Source organism: Schistocerca cancellata, chromosome 2, assembly GCF_023864275.1.
Source record: "Schistocerca cancellata isolate TAMUIC-IGC-003103 chromosome 2, iqSchCanc2.1, whole genome shotgun sequence".
NCBI lineage: Eukaryota > Metazoa > Arthropoda > Insecta > Orthoptera > Acrididae > Schistocerca > Schistocerca cancellata.
Window position 1 is genome coordinate 722,108,736 of NC_064627.1, and position 16,444 is coordinate 722,125,179.

General features: G+C 36.0%; 1 protein-coding gene across 1 annotated transcript in view; it reads left to right on the forward strand.

Moving 5' to 3' along the window:
* Nucleotides 1–16,444, forward strand: part of LOC126162513 (lysophospholipid acyltransferase 7) — a 149,314-nt gene that overhangs the window by 97,191 nt on the left and 35,679 nt on the right. The window contains exon 5 of the mRNA XM_049919066.1: nt 8,223–8,428. Coding sequence (XP_049775023.1) covers nt 8,223–8,428 — 206 coding nt within the window. The remainder of the gene's footprint in view (nt 1–8,222; nt 8,429–16,444) is intronic.

The following is a 16,444-nucleotide window of genomic DNA, read 5'->3' on the forward strand; positions in this document are numbered from 1 at the left end:
ACCCAGCTTTAAAACTAACTATACCATTGTGTTTCTCAGGAAATAAACTATAATACTAAGTTCAATTAAAGCAACGGTCAGTGTAAGTCACTATTTGAAGAATACTTGCATATCCAAACAAACACTTGTTTATTTATTTATTTATTTTTATTTACATGTCAAGTTCCATAGGACCAAATTGAGGAGCAAATCTCCAAGGTCATGAAACATGTCAGTACATGAAATTACAACATAAGAGTAATAACAGATAAAAATAAATGTTTATGGACCCAAAAAAAAGTCAGTCCCTAAGTTTAAGAAAGGCAATCAACAGTAATTCAAGAATCAGCTTAAGTTTTCAAGGAACTCCTCGACAGAATAGGATGAGTGACCCTTGAGGAAACTCTTCAGTTTCGATTTGAAAGCATGTGGATTACTGTTAAGATTTTTGATTTTGAGTGGTAACTTATTGAAAAAGGATGCAGCAGTATACTGCACACTTTTCTGCACAAGAGTTAAGGAAGTCCGATCCAAATGCAAGTTTGATTTCTGCCAAGTATTAAGTGAGTGAAAGCTGCTTATTCTTGGGAATAAGCTACTATTGTTAACAAGAAATTATATATAAAAAACAAAGATGATGTGACTTACCAAACGAAAGCGCTGGCAGGTTGATAGACACACAAACAAACACAAATATACACACAAAATTCAAGCTTTCGCAACCAATGGTTGCTGCATCAGGAAAGAGGGAAGGAGAGGGAAAGACGAAAGGATGTGGGTTTTAAGGGAGAGGGTAAGGAGTCATTCCAATCCCGGGAGTGGAAAGACATACCTTAGGGGGGAAAAAGGACAGGTATACACTCGCGCGTGCGAGGCCTTGCCTTTAAATATGTCTGCTTGTGTCTGTATATGTGTGGATGGATATGTGTGTGTGTGTGCGCGAGTGTATACCTGTCCTTTTTTCCCCCTAAGGTAAGTCTTTCCGCTCCCGGGATTGGAGTGACTCCTTACCCTCTCCCTTAAAACCCACATCCTTTCATCTTTCCCTCTTTCCTGACGAAGCAACCGTTGGTTGCGAAAGCTTGAAATTGTGTGTGTGTGTTTTATTGTGCTACCAGCGCTTTCCCATTTGGTAAGTCATGGAATCTTTGTTTTTAATATAAATAAATATTCATTAATACATATATTTCAATTCGTTTTTGGCATTTATTGCTAATATTACAGATATCATTTCTGCTTAACTCTATGGACGAGGTCAGCAAGTTATTGTTGATTTTCAAATCAGTACTCTTTTAATCTTTTTTTAAATCTTGTATTCACAGCTTTTAATGTTTATTATCACAATGCAATTACAGGGGCATCTTAGTGGTTTCTAGCCTTAATTAAGTTTTATCATTTCCCCATAACAGTTTTTTATCTTTACCTCTTAGTACATAATGTGCACATACTGTTTGGTATTCTTCCTCATCCATAGAGCAGATAACTAGACACCAAAAATTATATTACGTAATAGATAATATAATAGTATATATGGTGAAAAGAAGATAAACTGTTTTATTATTATTAGTTTTAATATTGTTTGTTTCAATGTGTTATAATTATTGGTCCAAATTTAACTGGAATGAGATTGATGAGAGGACAAATAAACTAATCCTCTAGCAGTGACCAGTAAAGAACAAATCCAGAAGCTCAATAAACTTAAACTAAAAAAGAAAAAAGAAATTCAGCATCAAAATAATATCGAACTGTATTTAAATCAGTGGAAGAATAAGCACAAATTATAAAAACAGAACTAGACTGAAACATTATAAAATGAACCAATCACCAATAATTATTCAGTAAACAAGGGGATAAAGAAAATAGTTATAAATAAGTACTTGAATATAAAGAAAGACCAAAAGAATTAAAGAAACAATTACCTTGAGAATGAATTATAGAAACCAAAACAGAAAGATCTAAAGCACATTCACAGAAAAGGCATATCAAACTCAGTGAGAAAAATGATAATTAATATATATTCTAATCTCAATCAAACTATTAATAAATGTTTTAAACAAATTATGTAAATACCAGAAAAATAGACCATAAAAATAAAATATAAACATTTAGTTCAATCATTTAAAGAAACACCTATCCTATAAACTGGATAAAACACTAACTACTGCTTTTAAAATGTTAAGGGTAGTAAAATAGTAAAACACTTGTACTCTCAGTCCACAGAACCAATATTTTGAAATGGTTAAAATAATAACTGTAGCACTATCAAATGTAATAAATATTATATCAATAATGATTTTTATTATTGTTTTAACTTTCCTTATTGGATTAACAACAGTAACAATAATAGAAAGATATTGGTTATTATATATATTTTATTTTGAACATTTCTTAATGGTACAGCAGTTTTATTTATTTGTATTACAATAATTGCATCAAATGAAATATTCCAGCCTAAATTAGTTATTGCAGTCTGTACTTTACTTTTGTTTGTATGGAGTTCTGTATATCGGGTGTATCCGTAGCACTGATATATTGTTCATTACAATAACACTCTTGATTCCATCCATTTCTCATCTTTAAAAATAAGAACTTACTATTTCAAAACAACTTTGTTGCTTTAAGCCACTTGTCAGACCACTATAATTCAGGTAGGTGGCGTACAGCATTCTGCTTATAACATTCTGCTTCACTTCTCCTCTCTGTACTCTTTTATTTTCAGGTTGTCTAATAATTTATTTTGAATCCATGCATGCTTATCTTTCTCTTTGTTTTCTAAGAATTTCTCTATTATTCCACTTTACACGGCAACCAAACTTCAATTTACAACTTTGGAGTTAGAATAAAAAAAAATTATCTGAGGAAACGTGACGCATAACAATAACCACTGCAGGCTGGTGGCATCAAAAAGAGTATTCCAGTATGCATTTTTGGAGATCCCTATCAACCCAATGCCTCACTTTCATTAATTTGGGTGTGAGGCATAAGTAACCTCTTTACTGAATGTTAACACCAGGTTATTACATGATCTTACAAAAACATCAGACATGTCAGATAAATAGACATCAAATGCCACAGGACAATGAAAATCTGAGCAACTATTTCTAAATTGCTGATAAAAATCTGTCACTTAAGTGTTCCAACACTTCAGCCAAAGCTGAGTATTTAACTTAATTAATCCATCCCAAACAGATTGATTGCAGATATCGGCTGATAAATGAGGTCTGTCAACTGATAAGGTATTATTTTGTTGAATGTTTTTTTTCCAAATAAATAATCACTACACTCTTCCAAGGTTATAAAAGTGGGAAAGTGAACCTATATTGTGTTTTGAAATATTAAAAGTGATGTTAATGTCTGAAGTTTGTTTAACTCCATTATTCAAGTCAACAAAATATGTGGGTGATGGATCTATAACTAATCAGGGTGTTTGGATAGGTCAGAATGTAACTTCTCTATTAATTTAAGATTATATATTGTAATTCTGAGAAAGTTCTATTTATCTCCAACTTATCTTTGTGAAAATCTGTAATATACATTTCTTTTTTATTTTTATTTTTTTTAGCTACTTATCTATTCTCCTTATTAAATCAATACCAGTGATATCTAGTTTTTCATGAAGTTCAGTGATTGTCTGTTCCTTTGTCTCCATAAGAACCTTTTAGAATGTAACGCTTTTAGTGTCCAGTTTAGTACTCAACTCATCACCTTGACACTATAATTGCATTACTAAATTAGTACTGTTGCTATCTATTTTATATTTATTTTACCAGTACGTGCATCTAATTTAATATCAACTTTAGAGGTTGACTGTTCCATAAATGTTTTAAACAGTTCTTCTAAACGCTGCTTCATACTCCTAGTCAACATAGGCATACAGTTGAGATAATGTTCAGTTTGAAACTAATATTCTCCTATTAACATTGTCACAGTAGGTAGGTAACCTGTTAAAAGAAAATCTTTTGAACAGAAACACACTTTAGCTACCTCAATCAAAAAATAAAAATAAATTTAATTTAGCTTCAACAAAGCTCATCAGAGTTGCTTACATATCTCATAGCATCGCGATGTTGATGAGGAGCCAAATCGCTGTAGTTTGAGAACCAGGACTACTATTTGGTGATGAGCAGCTACTGCAGATACCGCCACTCTCTGTTGCATAGTTTTATATCTGATAAAAACAGTCATAGCCATCTGTAGCCTCAGTTGCTGAACTTCTCACTTGTAGACATCATACAGCCTTCATAGTCATAGTTATTGTTGATTAATTTAGTTATTATTCATCAACAAATTACTTCTTCAGTTACTTTACCTCCGTTGGATACAGTTACTTGCCTGGATTGTTGTAATCTTGTGCTGTTGACTAGTTTGCTAATGACAAAAGCAATAACCCCCTATAAATATTTCATTAAAATATCAAAAAATGGGGACTCCAACTTGAATATCAGCAATGTAAGGAAAAGATAGATGGTGGTGGTGGTTGTTGGGGTGTTTAAGGGGGATTAAACAGCTAAGGTCATCAGTCCCCCAGGAAAAGATAGATTGCTGCTTACTGTAAAGATGACACAGTTAATTGCAGCCAGGCACCAAGCGAGGTGGCGCAGTGGTTAGCACACTGGACTCGCATACGGGAGAACGACGGTTCAATCCCACGTCCGGCCATCCTGATTTAGGTTTTCCGTGATTTCCCTACATCACTTTAGGCAAATGGCGGGATGGTTCCTTTGAAAGGGCAAACCTTCCCTAATCCGAGCTTGTGCTCCGTCTCCAATGATCTCATTGTCGACGGGATGTTAAACACTAATTTCCTCCTCCTCCTCCTCCTCCTCCTGCAGCCAGGCACAACTAAAAGACACTTACTCATTAGCTTTCAGCTACAGCCTTTGTCAGAAAAGGAAACACACACACACACACACAAACACACACACACACATTCATTCACAGAAGCAAGCACAACTCATACTCACATGATCACCATATCTGGCAGCTCGGACCAGAATGCAACTGTAATGTAGAACTGAAACAGCAATCTGGAGGGGGTGAGAAAGGGGAAGAGGTAACAGTGTTTCCATAGGTTGAGGCCAGGATAATTTTGGGAGTGGGGAAGGTGTTCTAAGGATAACTCCCATCTGCACAGTTCAGAAAGGCTTGTGTGGAGGGAAGGATCCAGATGGCTCGGATAGTGAAGCAGCCATTGAAATCAAGCATATTATGTACTGGCAGGAGTAAAACTGTGAGGTTGGGTCGTGAGTTGTACTTGAGTAGCTAAGTTGGTAGAGCACTTGCCCACAAAAGGCAAAGGTCCCGAGTTCGAGTCTCAGTCTGGCACACAGTTTCATATTATGTTCAGCTACATGTTGTGCCACAGGGTGGTCTACCTTGCTCTTGGCCATATTTTTTGGTGACCATTCATACTGGTAGACAGCTGATTCCTAGTCAAACAAATATAAAATGTCGTGCCATGATTGCAGCAGGCCCAGTATATGATATGGTTGCTTTCACAGGTGGCCCGGCCTCTGATTGGTAGGTTAAGCCTGTGACAGTACTGGAATAGGGAGTGCTGGGTGGGTGGATTGGGCAGGTCTTGCACCTGCGTCTTTGATAGGAATATGATCCTTGTGGTAAGGTGTTGGAGCTGGGCGAGGCATAGAGGTGGACTAGGATGTTATGAAGTTTGGCTGGGCGATGGAATGTCCTTTTAATAGGGGTGGGAATGTTCTTGGGTAGAATGTACCTCATTTCTGGGGATGATGATAGGTAATCAAAGCCCTGGTGAAGGATGTGGTTCAGTTGTTCCAGTCCTGTGTTACCCAATAGCACCCCGGAGCCTCTTTTAGTTGTGCCTGGTTGCAACTTAACATATCATCTTTATGGTAAGTAGCAATCTATCTTTTGCTTACTTTATTGTTTCATTAAAATATCAATTTCTTCTAATATTTTATTTTATATGACACTTCTTTCTTAACTCTTATCAATTTCCGGCACAGACTATTCTGGATTCTGTCACCAGGGCACCAGAATGCAGTCTTCCCCTTTAAATATTAATATGTTCAGATTCAAATTTGGTATCTTCTCTTCACTGGTTTCCAAGGGAAAAGTATCATTGTATTCATGGTACACTTGTTGCTTCTGCTACAGGCAGTCCCTGTACTGTGCTGGTGTAGTGTTAGCATAGGAAAGGCATTGTGAGCTTGAATGATGTAGAAGACACATACATGGAATAGAAAATGATCAAAAAATAACCTGTTGTAGTTAACACGATGATGTTGGTGTTATTTCCAAGGGTCAGCTGTGCTGCTCTGAAAAAGAGTCTTCAGGAGGTATCATCTTCCAGGGCTAATGAATTGGCAGTTGTTTCTCTTTTATAAAGAAACTATTAAGAACCGTACACTTTACCAGTCAAATTACTGCTCTGCTGTAGATATAGTTTTGATGTCGCATGGTTGCATGGTTGCAGTAGTGGGATACTCCTCTCTCATGTTCTGGGAAAATCAACTAAACTGAGTCATTTTTTATGTTTTTGGAAGAAAATGTTGTGAAACTTTGTTTCTGACGAGTCTACCTGCACTGAAACTATGTAATGAAAAAGTTGTTGTTGTTGTTGTGGTCTTCATTTCGAAGACTGGTTTGAAGCAGCTCTGCGTGCTTCTCTATCCTGTGCAAGCCTCTTCATCTCTTAATTACTAATGCAGTCTACATTGTTCTGAATCTGCTATATTCATCTTTTGGTATCCCTCTACAACTTTTATGCCCCATATTTACCTCCAATACTAAATTGCAGAGCAATATTAAATTGCAGTTGTCTCAGAATGTGTTCTGTCAACCAATCCCTTTTAGTCTAGTTTTGCCACAAATGTCTTGTCTCTCCAGTTCCACTCAGTACCTCGACTGTTGATAATCCCTAAGTTGAAAAAGCTGCCTTTGTGTCATCCAAAAAAAAAAAAAAAAAAAAAATTCTTCCCAACCGAAAGTACAGTGCTATCCATGCTGAGAAATCAATGAGAAAAATATTGTGTTGTATTGCTGTCTTTACTTAACAGGTGTTCCCACATCATAATTAGCTTCAAATTCCTGCCTGGGCATGTTGTGTTGTTTATTAGCTATTTTTGGGACACAGTATGGATCTTAACTTCTCTGAAAAAGTTCCAACAGTTTGGATGGGCTACTGTTGAATACTGACATAGAGTTCGAGGACACCCTCCAAGCTGCTCTCTATGATTGCCAGTAAATGGACAGCTAGAGCCATAGCTGAGAATAATAAAAAAATTCAAAGGTGCCAACGCAGTACCCAAGTGGCAAAATTTGGCGAGGTGACAAATGGGTAGAGGTGGCCAGATAAAGATAGCATTATGCTCTAAAGGAGTATTAAGCATTGTAATATCTACTTTAGGTAACCTGAACAATTTCATTTTTACAGCACTGGATTCATCGGGACGAAGCAAAGTGGCACAGTGGTTAAGGCTCTCACATTCAAGACAAGTTAGGTTCAGATCCCCACCTGACCTTCCAGATTGAGATTTTCCCTGGTTCATGAAATCAGTTGAGGCAAACAGCATTCTAATATAACATTTACAATGGAACTTGATGTGTTAGTTCAGAAGATAATTGATGGTCAACATAATTCTATTCAAATTTAGGTAAAATTTGAGAAACATTTACAGAAATATATGAACTATTGAAGTAAGCTCACAGAGCCGATGCTTTGACTCAAATCTAATGTTACATATTCAAAAACAGTCACGTAGCAATTGAAGATAAACATTGATCAGGAAGACTTTTATTCTCAACTGGTATTACTCACATGATTCTGCCATGTCTGATGGCAGATGTAGAGCTTTCAAGAGTTCTTGTCATTAATTTTTTTGCCACAGGAATGTAGTTAATATGCCTTTCAATTATATCAGACATGGCAGAATCATTCATGCTTACATGATTTTCTTATTCCTAGTATGTGGAAAGGAATTAATACATTTTACACTATATTCATATGAGCAAAGCTACATTGTTATGTGACCTATTGCCGTACCTGATATATATATATATATATATATGTTAGTCATTGTAACTTAGATATGACTGTAATTTTACATATCAATATTCAATATAAATTTAAAATTTAATTCTTCCTTTGTCATAAACATTATACATTGTGTTGTTCAATATGATTTTCTGTGCCTATTTTCAGTGCAATTTTGGTTTAATTTTACTATTTTTAATTTAAAGGACATATTTATTCTGTTGTTTAGTACATGGAGTCAGAAGAATTTTACAAAGAGAGATCTATTCTCTACCGTATATGGTACCTGACGCCTACGTTCTTCATATTTCGCATGAGACTGTACACTGGCATGGTACTGTCTGAATGTGTCTGTACTATGGCTGGATTTGGGGCCTATCCTGCTTCAGCTGAATCTCGAAGAGGTCATGGACCAACAAAAACATACACAGATGTGTGAGTAAAATACCATATACACATGTTTAATTGTGAGTACATTTGTTATACTTCTTTGCACATAGGTGATGTTATTGGCAACTAACTATCCAGTAAATATTAAGATAAGCAATCATATAGTGCAGCTATTGAGTGGTGGAGAACATACGACACGGCATTATATTGGTTGCACTTGACGCAGATTTGTCGTGTAGTGTATTATTGTGCAATGTAGTTTGATTTTTTTATGCCCAAAGCTAAATAAGTTGATAATGAAAAGGATATCTAAGTTTATATCTGAATAGTAGGAACATCACATTAATTTTGGAACTAAAAATCATAATGAACAATGAAACTAACACAAACCAAATAATTTGTTGCATATTTTTTAAAGGTAGTGTGCAGTAACAGGCAGTTACTGGAAATTTGCAGTTTTATATGAATTTTGAATCGTGCAACAACTCTGCGTGTTTTGTTTGTACAAAGATGTGTAGTGAGTAGCAGAAAAAAATTCCAGTACTAACTGGGAATTGAGCACAGAACCTTTGGGCTACCAGTCTGATACTTAGCCATGCCATCTTAAGGAATAATAAATTAGGGTTAAAGGTAAATATTACCAAAAATCAAATTTCTGTATAATTTAGAAAAAGATTATAGAACACATGTAAAGAGGACACCAAAGTATTTATAAATTTGCAGAAGCTGGACAAAACAAATGCATGCCGTGATGAAAACACTTTTCCAGTACTTGATTTATGTTTGTATGACAGTCATATACAGAGCATACAGTAGCACTGGGAACTGCAATTTCAAGAAAAATATGTATCAGAGGCTCAGTACAGATTATCTTCCAGAGAAATATCTGTCAGAGTATGCCTCACCCACACATGGAACCAGCAGAATTAAGAATGAAAAACGAATAAATCGTGGTACATGCTCTTCACAGGTGAATTGCAGTTTTCAGAATCTATCTGGTTGCTCACTTATCTAGAAGGAAAGGAGTAGTTGATACAACCATCATTATGGAAGATGACCAATTTGGTGGTGGTACCATGGTATGGAGAGTCATCATGTTGCATGGAGGAATACTGTCAGTATACAGAGCCGTAGAGATGATGTGCTGCAACCCTATAACCACCCTTTTCAGGTATGCAGTTCTTCCAGACTCAGGAAAATGTGACCATCCATATATTATTTTTTACATTAGCAATCTTGTGCCTGGTTTGATGCTGTTCACCATAAATTCATCTCTTGTGGCAACCTCTTCATCTTAGAAGAACACTTGTACTCTACAGCTTCAATTATTTGTTAGATGTATTCCAATCTCTGCCTTCCTCTGCAGCTCTTCCCCTACCCTCTACAGCTCCCTGTTATGCCGTGGAAGTTTCTTCGTGATGGCTTACCATCCTACTCCTTCTTGTCAGTGTCTTCCATATGTTCCTTTCTTTGCCAATTCTCCACAGAACCTCCTAAATTCCTTATCTTATCAGTCCATATAATTTTCAGCATCCTAGCACCATATCTCAAGCACTTCAGTTCCCTTCTTTTCTAGCTTTAGTCCATGATTCACTACCATACATTGCTGAGCTCTGCAACATCATTCTCAGAAATTTCCTCCTCAGCTTAATGCTGATAATGACAAACAGGAATGCCCTCTTTGCCTTTGGTAATTTTCTTATTATGTTCTCCTTGCTTCATCTATCATGTTTTATTTTGCCTCCAAGGTAGCATAATTCCTTAACTTCATGTACTTTTTCGTCCCCAGTTTTGATGTTTAGTTTATCACTAATTTCATTTCTGCTACTCCTCATACTTTTATCTTTCTTTGATTTACTCATAATCCATTAGCTGTACTCACTAAACTGTTCAGTTAGACTGTCCATTCCATTCAGCACATCCTGTAGGTCTCCACTTTTACACAGGATAGCAATGTCATCATTTCAACCTGAACTTATCTCACTCTTGAACCTTTCTTTTATTTCCACCATTGCTTTCTCAATGCTTAGATTGAACAATACAAATGAAACACTACATCCCCATCTCACATCTTTTTTAGTCCAAGCAGCTCTCTTTTACTTTTCTTAGTGTTCCCTCTTGGTACTTGTACATATTGTATACTAGTAAACCAGCAATGCTTTGCAGTTGCTATTTACATATGGGAATTAGATATACTCTGTACTTTCCTTTCCCTCTCTCTGTATCCATTTCCCCCTCCCCACTCTCTTTGTCAGTCTCCTCCTCTTCCTCCTCCTCCTCCACCCCCCCCCCCTCCACACCACCTCTCTCTGTCCATCACCTCCTCTTCCCTGCCCTCCTCTCTCTATCCATCACTACCTCCCTCTCTCTCTCTCTGACAATCTCCTTTCCCCCCACCCCACCCCCCACTGTTCCTCTCCACCTCCTCACCCTCCCCTCTCTGTCCATTCCCTCCTTCCTCCTCTCTATGTCCATTTCCTCCCCCTCACTCTGTCCATCTATTGCCCCCTCCTTTCTGACCTTGAGCCATTTTTATTGTTATTTCAGTGAATCCTCGATGGGAATGAAATCCACTTAAAGTTATGGTAATGAAATGCGCTTAAAATTAATGGGTAAATCAGTTGGGATTGTTGGTATACAGAGTATAAGAGACCTCTCCTGTTGCTGGATCTGTGAGGATAGTTGTTTCAATGATAGTATTTTACCTGGTTTTAATCTGAAAATAGGTAGGATTACAAAGTTTCAGACAATTCAGATTCCATAGCAGTATTTTGATAGTAAAGAATAATATATTGAAAAATATGTAGCCTATTTCCATCCAACATTTATTAGAGTTTTGTGTAAAAATTTGAAGTAAATTGGTCAACACCTTTTCAAGATTTTCGGTAACAACCTTAAAGAATGATTTGTCTTTATATAGTAATATAGATTTTATTTATATGTTTGTCTACCATAAATATTAAAAAAGTATATAGCCTATGCCCGTCCAAACATTTATTACAATATCATGGAAAAATTTGAAGTAAATCAGTCATGAGTTTTTTGATTTTTTTGCTACCAACATTTCTCCTTTATATGGTACATGTATAGTTATGTACCATATATGTTATAAAAATAAATAACATATATGTCCCTCTGAGCCTTTATTAGAGTAACATGTAAAAATATGAACTAAATCACTCAAGAATGTTTCGAAATTTTGGATTACAACTTTAAACACTGACTTGTCTTTATATAGTAGCGGAGATTTCTCATCATTCCCTATAGCTTATTACACCAATTTTTTTTAAACAACCTGCATCATTTTACATTGTGAAATGCTTTTTCTGGATTGTCAAATCCTAGGAACATGTCTTCATCTTTTGTAAGTCGTGCATCCATCATTAATCGCAACAGTGGAATTGCCTCTCTGGTGCCCTTACCATCCCAAAAGCCAAACTGATTGTCATCTAACAGGTCCTCAGTTTTCTTTCCCATTCTTCTGTTTTGGATATAGCACAGTGAATAAAGTAGTGCTGAACACAAAGTTGCAGGAATAAAGCAAACTGTATTTTAACATTCATACTTAGGTAGAATTAGTGCATAAGAGTATGTTGCCCAGACAACAACATGGAGTACGCAGAACATTTTCAGAGAGGTCTGTTAAGTTCAGTGTAGTCACAGTTAGGATTTCTTAAGGATTCTGATATAGAGAAAGCTGTTTACACTTACAGTGAGAATGTACTCAATTCATTAGATAATAAATTAGAGGCTACTGGCATTTTCTGTGACCTGTCAAAAGCCTTTGACTGTGTGAACCATGGTATTCTCTTAAGTAAATTAGAATATTATGGTGTCACTGGCAATGCTGTGAAATGGTTTGAGTCTTATATATCTAACTCGAAACAAAGGGTGTTATTGTGAAATACTCGTGCAGTAAGCAGTCAGTCTTCATCTGACTGGGAATTAATTACATTTGGTGTTCCCCCAGGTTCCATCTTGGGTACATTGCTTTTTCTTGTGTACATTAATGACCTCTCATCTGTTACATTGCCAGATGCTAAGTTTGTTTTGTTTGTAGATGATAAAACATTGCAATAAGTAGCAAGTCAAGTACAGATTTAGAAATAGGTACTAATCACATTTTAACTGACATTAATAAGTGGTTTAAAGCTAATTCACTGTGATTAAACTTTGAGAAGACCCACTATATGCAGTTCAGAACCTGTAAGAGATTTCCTTCCAGCATGTGTATAACTTATGAAGATGTGCAGATCGAAGAGGTTGACAGTGTTAAATTCCTGGATTACAACTCGATAATAAATTCAGTTGGGAATGGCATACCACAGAATTGCTTAAGTGCCTAACTAGTCTGTATTTGCAGTGAGCATGTGATAAGAATCATTTGTGGTGTAAATTCAAGAACATCATGTAGAAACTTGTTCAAGGAACTTCACATTCTAACCACTGCTTCTCAGTATATTTATTCCTTAATAAAATTTGTTGCAAGTAATTTATCTGTATTTCAAACCAATAGTTCAATACTAGGAATAAGAACAATCTACATAAAGACGTTGGTCCAAAAAGGGATCCAATATTTAGGAACACACATTTTCAATAAATTGCCACCAACCATTAAAAACTTGGTTTCAGATAAAGCTCTGTTTAAATAGAGTTTGAAAGACTTTTCGATGGCAACTCCTTCTACTCTGTAGATGAGTATCTTAATAGAGGCTGTTAAGCCAGCTTAAGTGAAAATGTCTGTTAGATTTCAGTTTTGACAGCACTTGGTTAGAACAGTCAAGATTAGGTATTTTGTGTATGATAAATTTATTAGTAGTGTATAACAATGTTTCATTCTGACAGCGCATTAATTCTGTAAATATTAGCTGTTCCAATTTACCACATTGTATTCACCCAGTTCGACAATCTCCTGACAAATGATCAGGTATAATATTCAAAATTTTTCTGTTTTTACGTTATACTTTCTGACGTGTTCCACACCCACAAGAATCATCTCATTTTTTTGGTCTATGGAACGAAAACTGAATCTAATCTAATCTTTATATTTTACCACTAGTGAAAACATTTCTGTGTAGTCTGCCCCTTCTTTTTGTGAATGTCCCTTGACTGCAAGTCTTGGTTTTCATGTTGGTGAAGCTCTCTCAGGATTTTTTTAGGTTTTTATGTATCATGACTTGAATGGCTTTTTTCCTTTCTAGCATTTTAACCCATTCAAAAGTTTCATTTTGAGAAAAACATATTGGGATACATGCATTTCAGAGCAAAGGTATTTTTTGTTTAAGTTCCAGGAGAAGAAGTCTTAAAATATTTTCTTCCTGTTCTTCATCTTCTAAACCTTCATAGGACAAATCTATTATATTCCTTACCATCTTCTTATTCTTCTGCCTCCTCTTTTTCAGTTTCTGTTTCTTTTCCTGTGACGTAAATGAAGTGACTGTTTGCCCTTAATGATTCTCTTTCATTTCATTTTTGTAATTGTCAAGGAATATGTGTCTTTACTGGTATTATCTTATTTATAAGATTTATAACCCTTTGAACCTTCACAGTAGCGTACAAAAATGTGTTTCTTAGAGTTTGGGTCCCATTTTCCTTCATCAAAATCTACACTATAGCCTCAAATCCAAAAACTTTTAGAGTGCTTATATGCACCTTCTTCTCTGTCTGTACTTCCTAGAGGGCTCTATTGTTTACTGCTGTCATAGGTGATCGATTGATCAAGTACACACCTGTCGACAATGCCTTTGCCCAAAAGCAGTGAGGTAACACAGAATCAGTTAACATACTTCTTGCCTTTTCAACAATATCAACAATACATTTTGCCCTCTCTGAAACACATAGGATGGACTCTACCTGATGGTGGTTTCTGTCTTATTCCTACTTCCTTCACAAGTTCAGTGAATCTTTGATTGGCATATACATCTCATTATCATATTAGTGAAAGTTCTCAAAAATACCACTCATGTGATCTTCAGAACTTAAAGAATAAACATGATTATATCTTGAGTATTTGTCTGTAAAGGTAAGAAACTTATGGCTTCCTCCTATAGACTCCCACCCTATCACTCGGTGAATATCCATACGTATTATCTTCAAGACTTCTGGGGCTTTCTGTTTTGGTGACCAAATATTTTATGCCGTAAGATACCCTTTGCAGAGTACACAGAATGGTTTACATCTTAATCTGTGTTTTATCAATTACTGTTGCTATAATTTCTCCATATTGGTTAACTATTTTTCCTTCATTTCTGTTGAAGATGACTCTGTTGCCCTTCTCCACTATTTCATTCAAAAATAACAAATTGTTAAATGTCTTTCACATAGTAGACATCATGTGCCATAATCACTTTGATTCTGTGTTTACAATTATATTAAGATCAACTTTCCCAGCAAGTTGACATTTTAACTTGTAACCATCCACTGTACATATAGCTAAATGTGTTTTATTACTAACATCATAAAGAGCTGTTTCACCTCTAAGAATACACATTGATGCTCCTGAACCACTCTTGTTCCTTGATAAGGTTTACAAAAGTCTACAGCAACTGGATCAGCTTTCCTAAACAGTTGATAACTATATATAACGTGTTGCAGCACAAAAATATTTTAGAGTTAAAATTTGTGCATCATGATCTGAAAGGCCATTCACCTTTTTGCTAACAGAATGCCCTTCTAGTAATGAGAAATGAATAAAAATGTTGTCTATGGTTGTTCTACTGTTCCCTTGCACTCTCATTGGAAAGAATACGGTTTGCATAAGATTATTTTCTCTGTGTGTGTATAGTTCTCTGGATCAATCAATAATATCAACTTTGATCTTGTCTTCAGTTCCTTACTTGCATAATTTTTCCCAGTGGGTTTCACTGTAGAATTCATTATGCCCCGAGTAAGATTACTTCCACAGCAGATTTCCATATAGCATAGTTCTTGTGACCCACAACTCACTCTATTTGTGCTATTTATGCTGCCCTCATTTGTCACAGTTACCTTCATTAGTAGTTGTTGTTGTTGTGGTCTTCAGTCCTGAGACTGGTTTGATGCAGCTCTCCATGCCAATCTATCCTGAGCAAGCTCCTTCATCTCCCAGTACCTACTGCAGCCTACATCCTCCTGAATCTGCTTAGTGTATTCATCTCTTGGTCTCCCTCTACGATTTTTACCCTCCACACTGCCCTCCAATGCTAAATTTGTGATCCCTTGATGCCTCAGGACATGTCCTACCAACCGACCCCTTCTTCTAGTCAAGTTGTGCCACAAGCTTCTCTTCTCCCCAATCCTATTCAATACCTCCTCATTACTTACGTGATCTACCCACCTAATCTTCAACGTTCTTCTGTAGCACCACATTTCGAAAGCTTCTATTCTCTTCTTGTCCAAACTATTTATTGTCCATGTTTCACTTCCATACATGGCTACACTCCATACAAATACTTTCAGAAACGACTTCCTGACACTTACATCTATACTCGATGTTAACAAATTTCTCTTCTTTAGAAACGCTTTCCTTGCCATTGCCAGTCTACATTTTATATCCTCTCTACTTCGACCATCATCAGTTATTTTGCTCCCCAAATAGCAAAACTCCTTTACTACTTTAAGTGTCTCATTTCCTAATCTAATTCCCTCAGCATCACCCGACTTAATTCGACTACATTCCATTATCCTTGTTTTGCTTTTGTTGATGTTCATCTTATATCCTCCTTTCAAGACACTGTCCATTCCATTCAACTGCTCTTCCAAGTTTTTTGTGGTCTCTGACAGAATTACAATGTCATCGGCAAACCTCAAAGTTTTTATTTCTTCTCCCTGGATTTTAATACCTACTTCATTAGTAATATGGATAATACTGAATTACACAAATTGCTGTGCAGCTTGCTCATCCTGATAACTTTCACTGCACACCTTTTTGTTCAAGACTATTTTGATGATTCTTTTTTTTTCTGTGTATTAGAACACTTATTTCAAATGCCTTCTCTGGGCCCATAAACTGTCTGAACTAGCACAGCAAAATAAGCAATTCTGAACAAAGAATTACAAGAATAAGGCAAGTTCTGTTTTAAC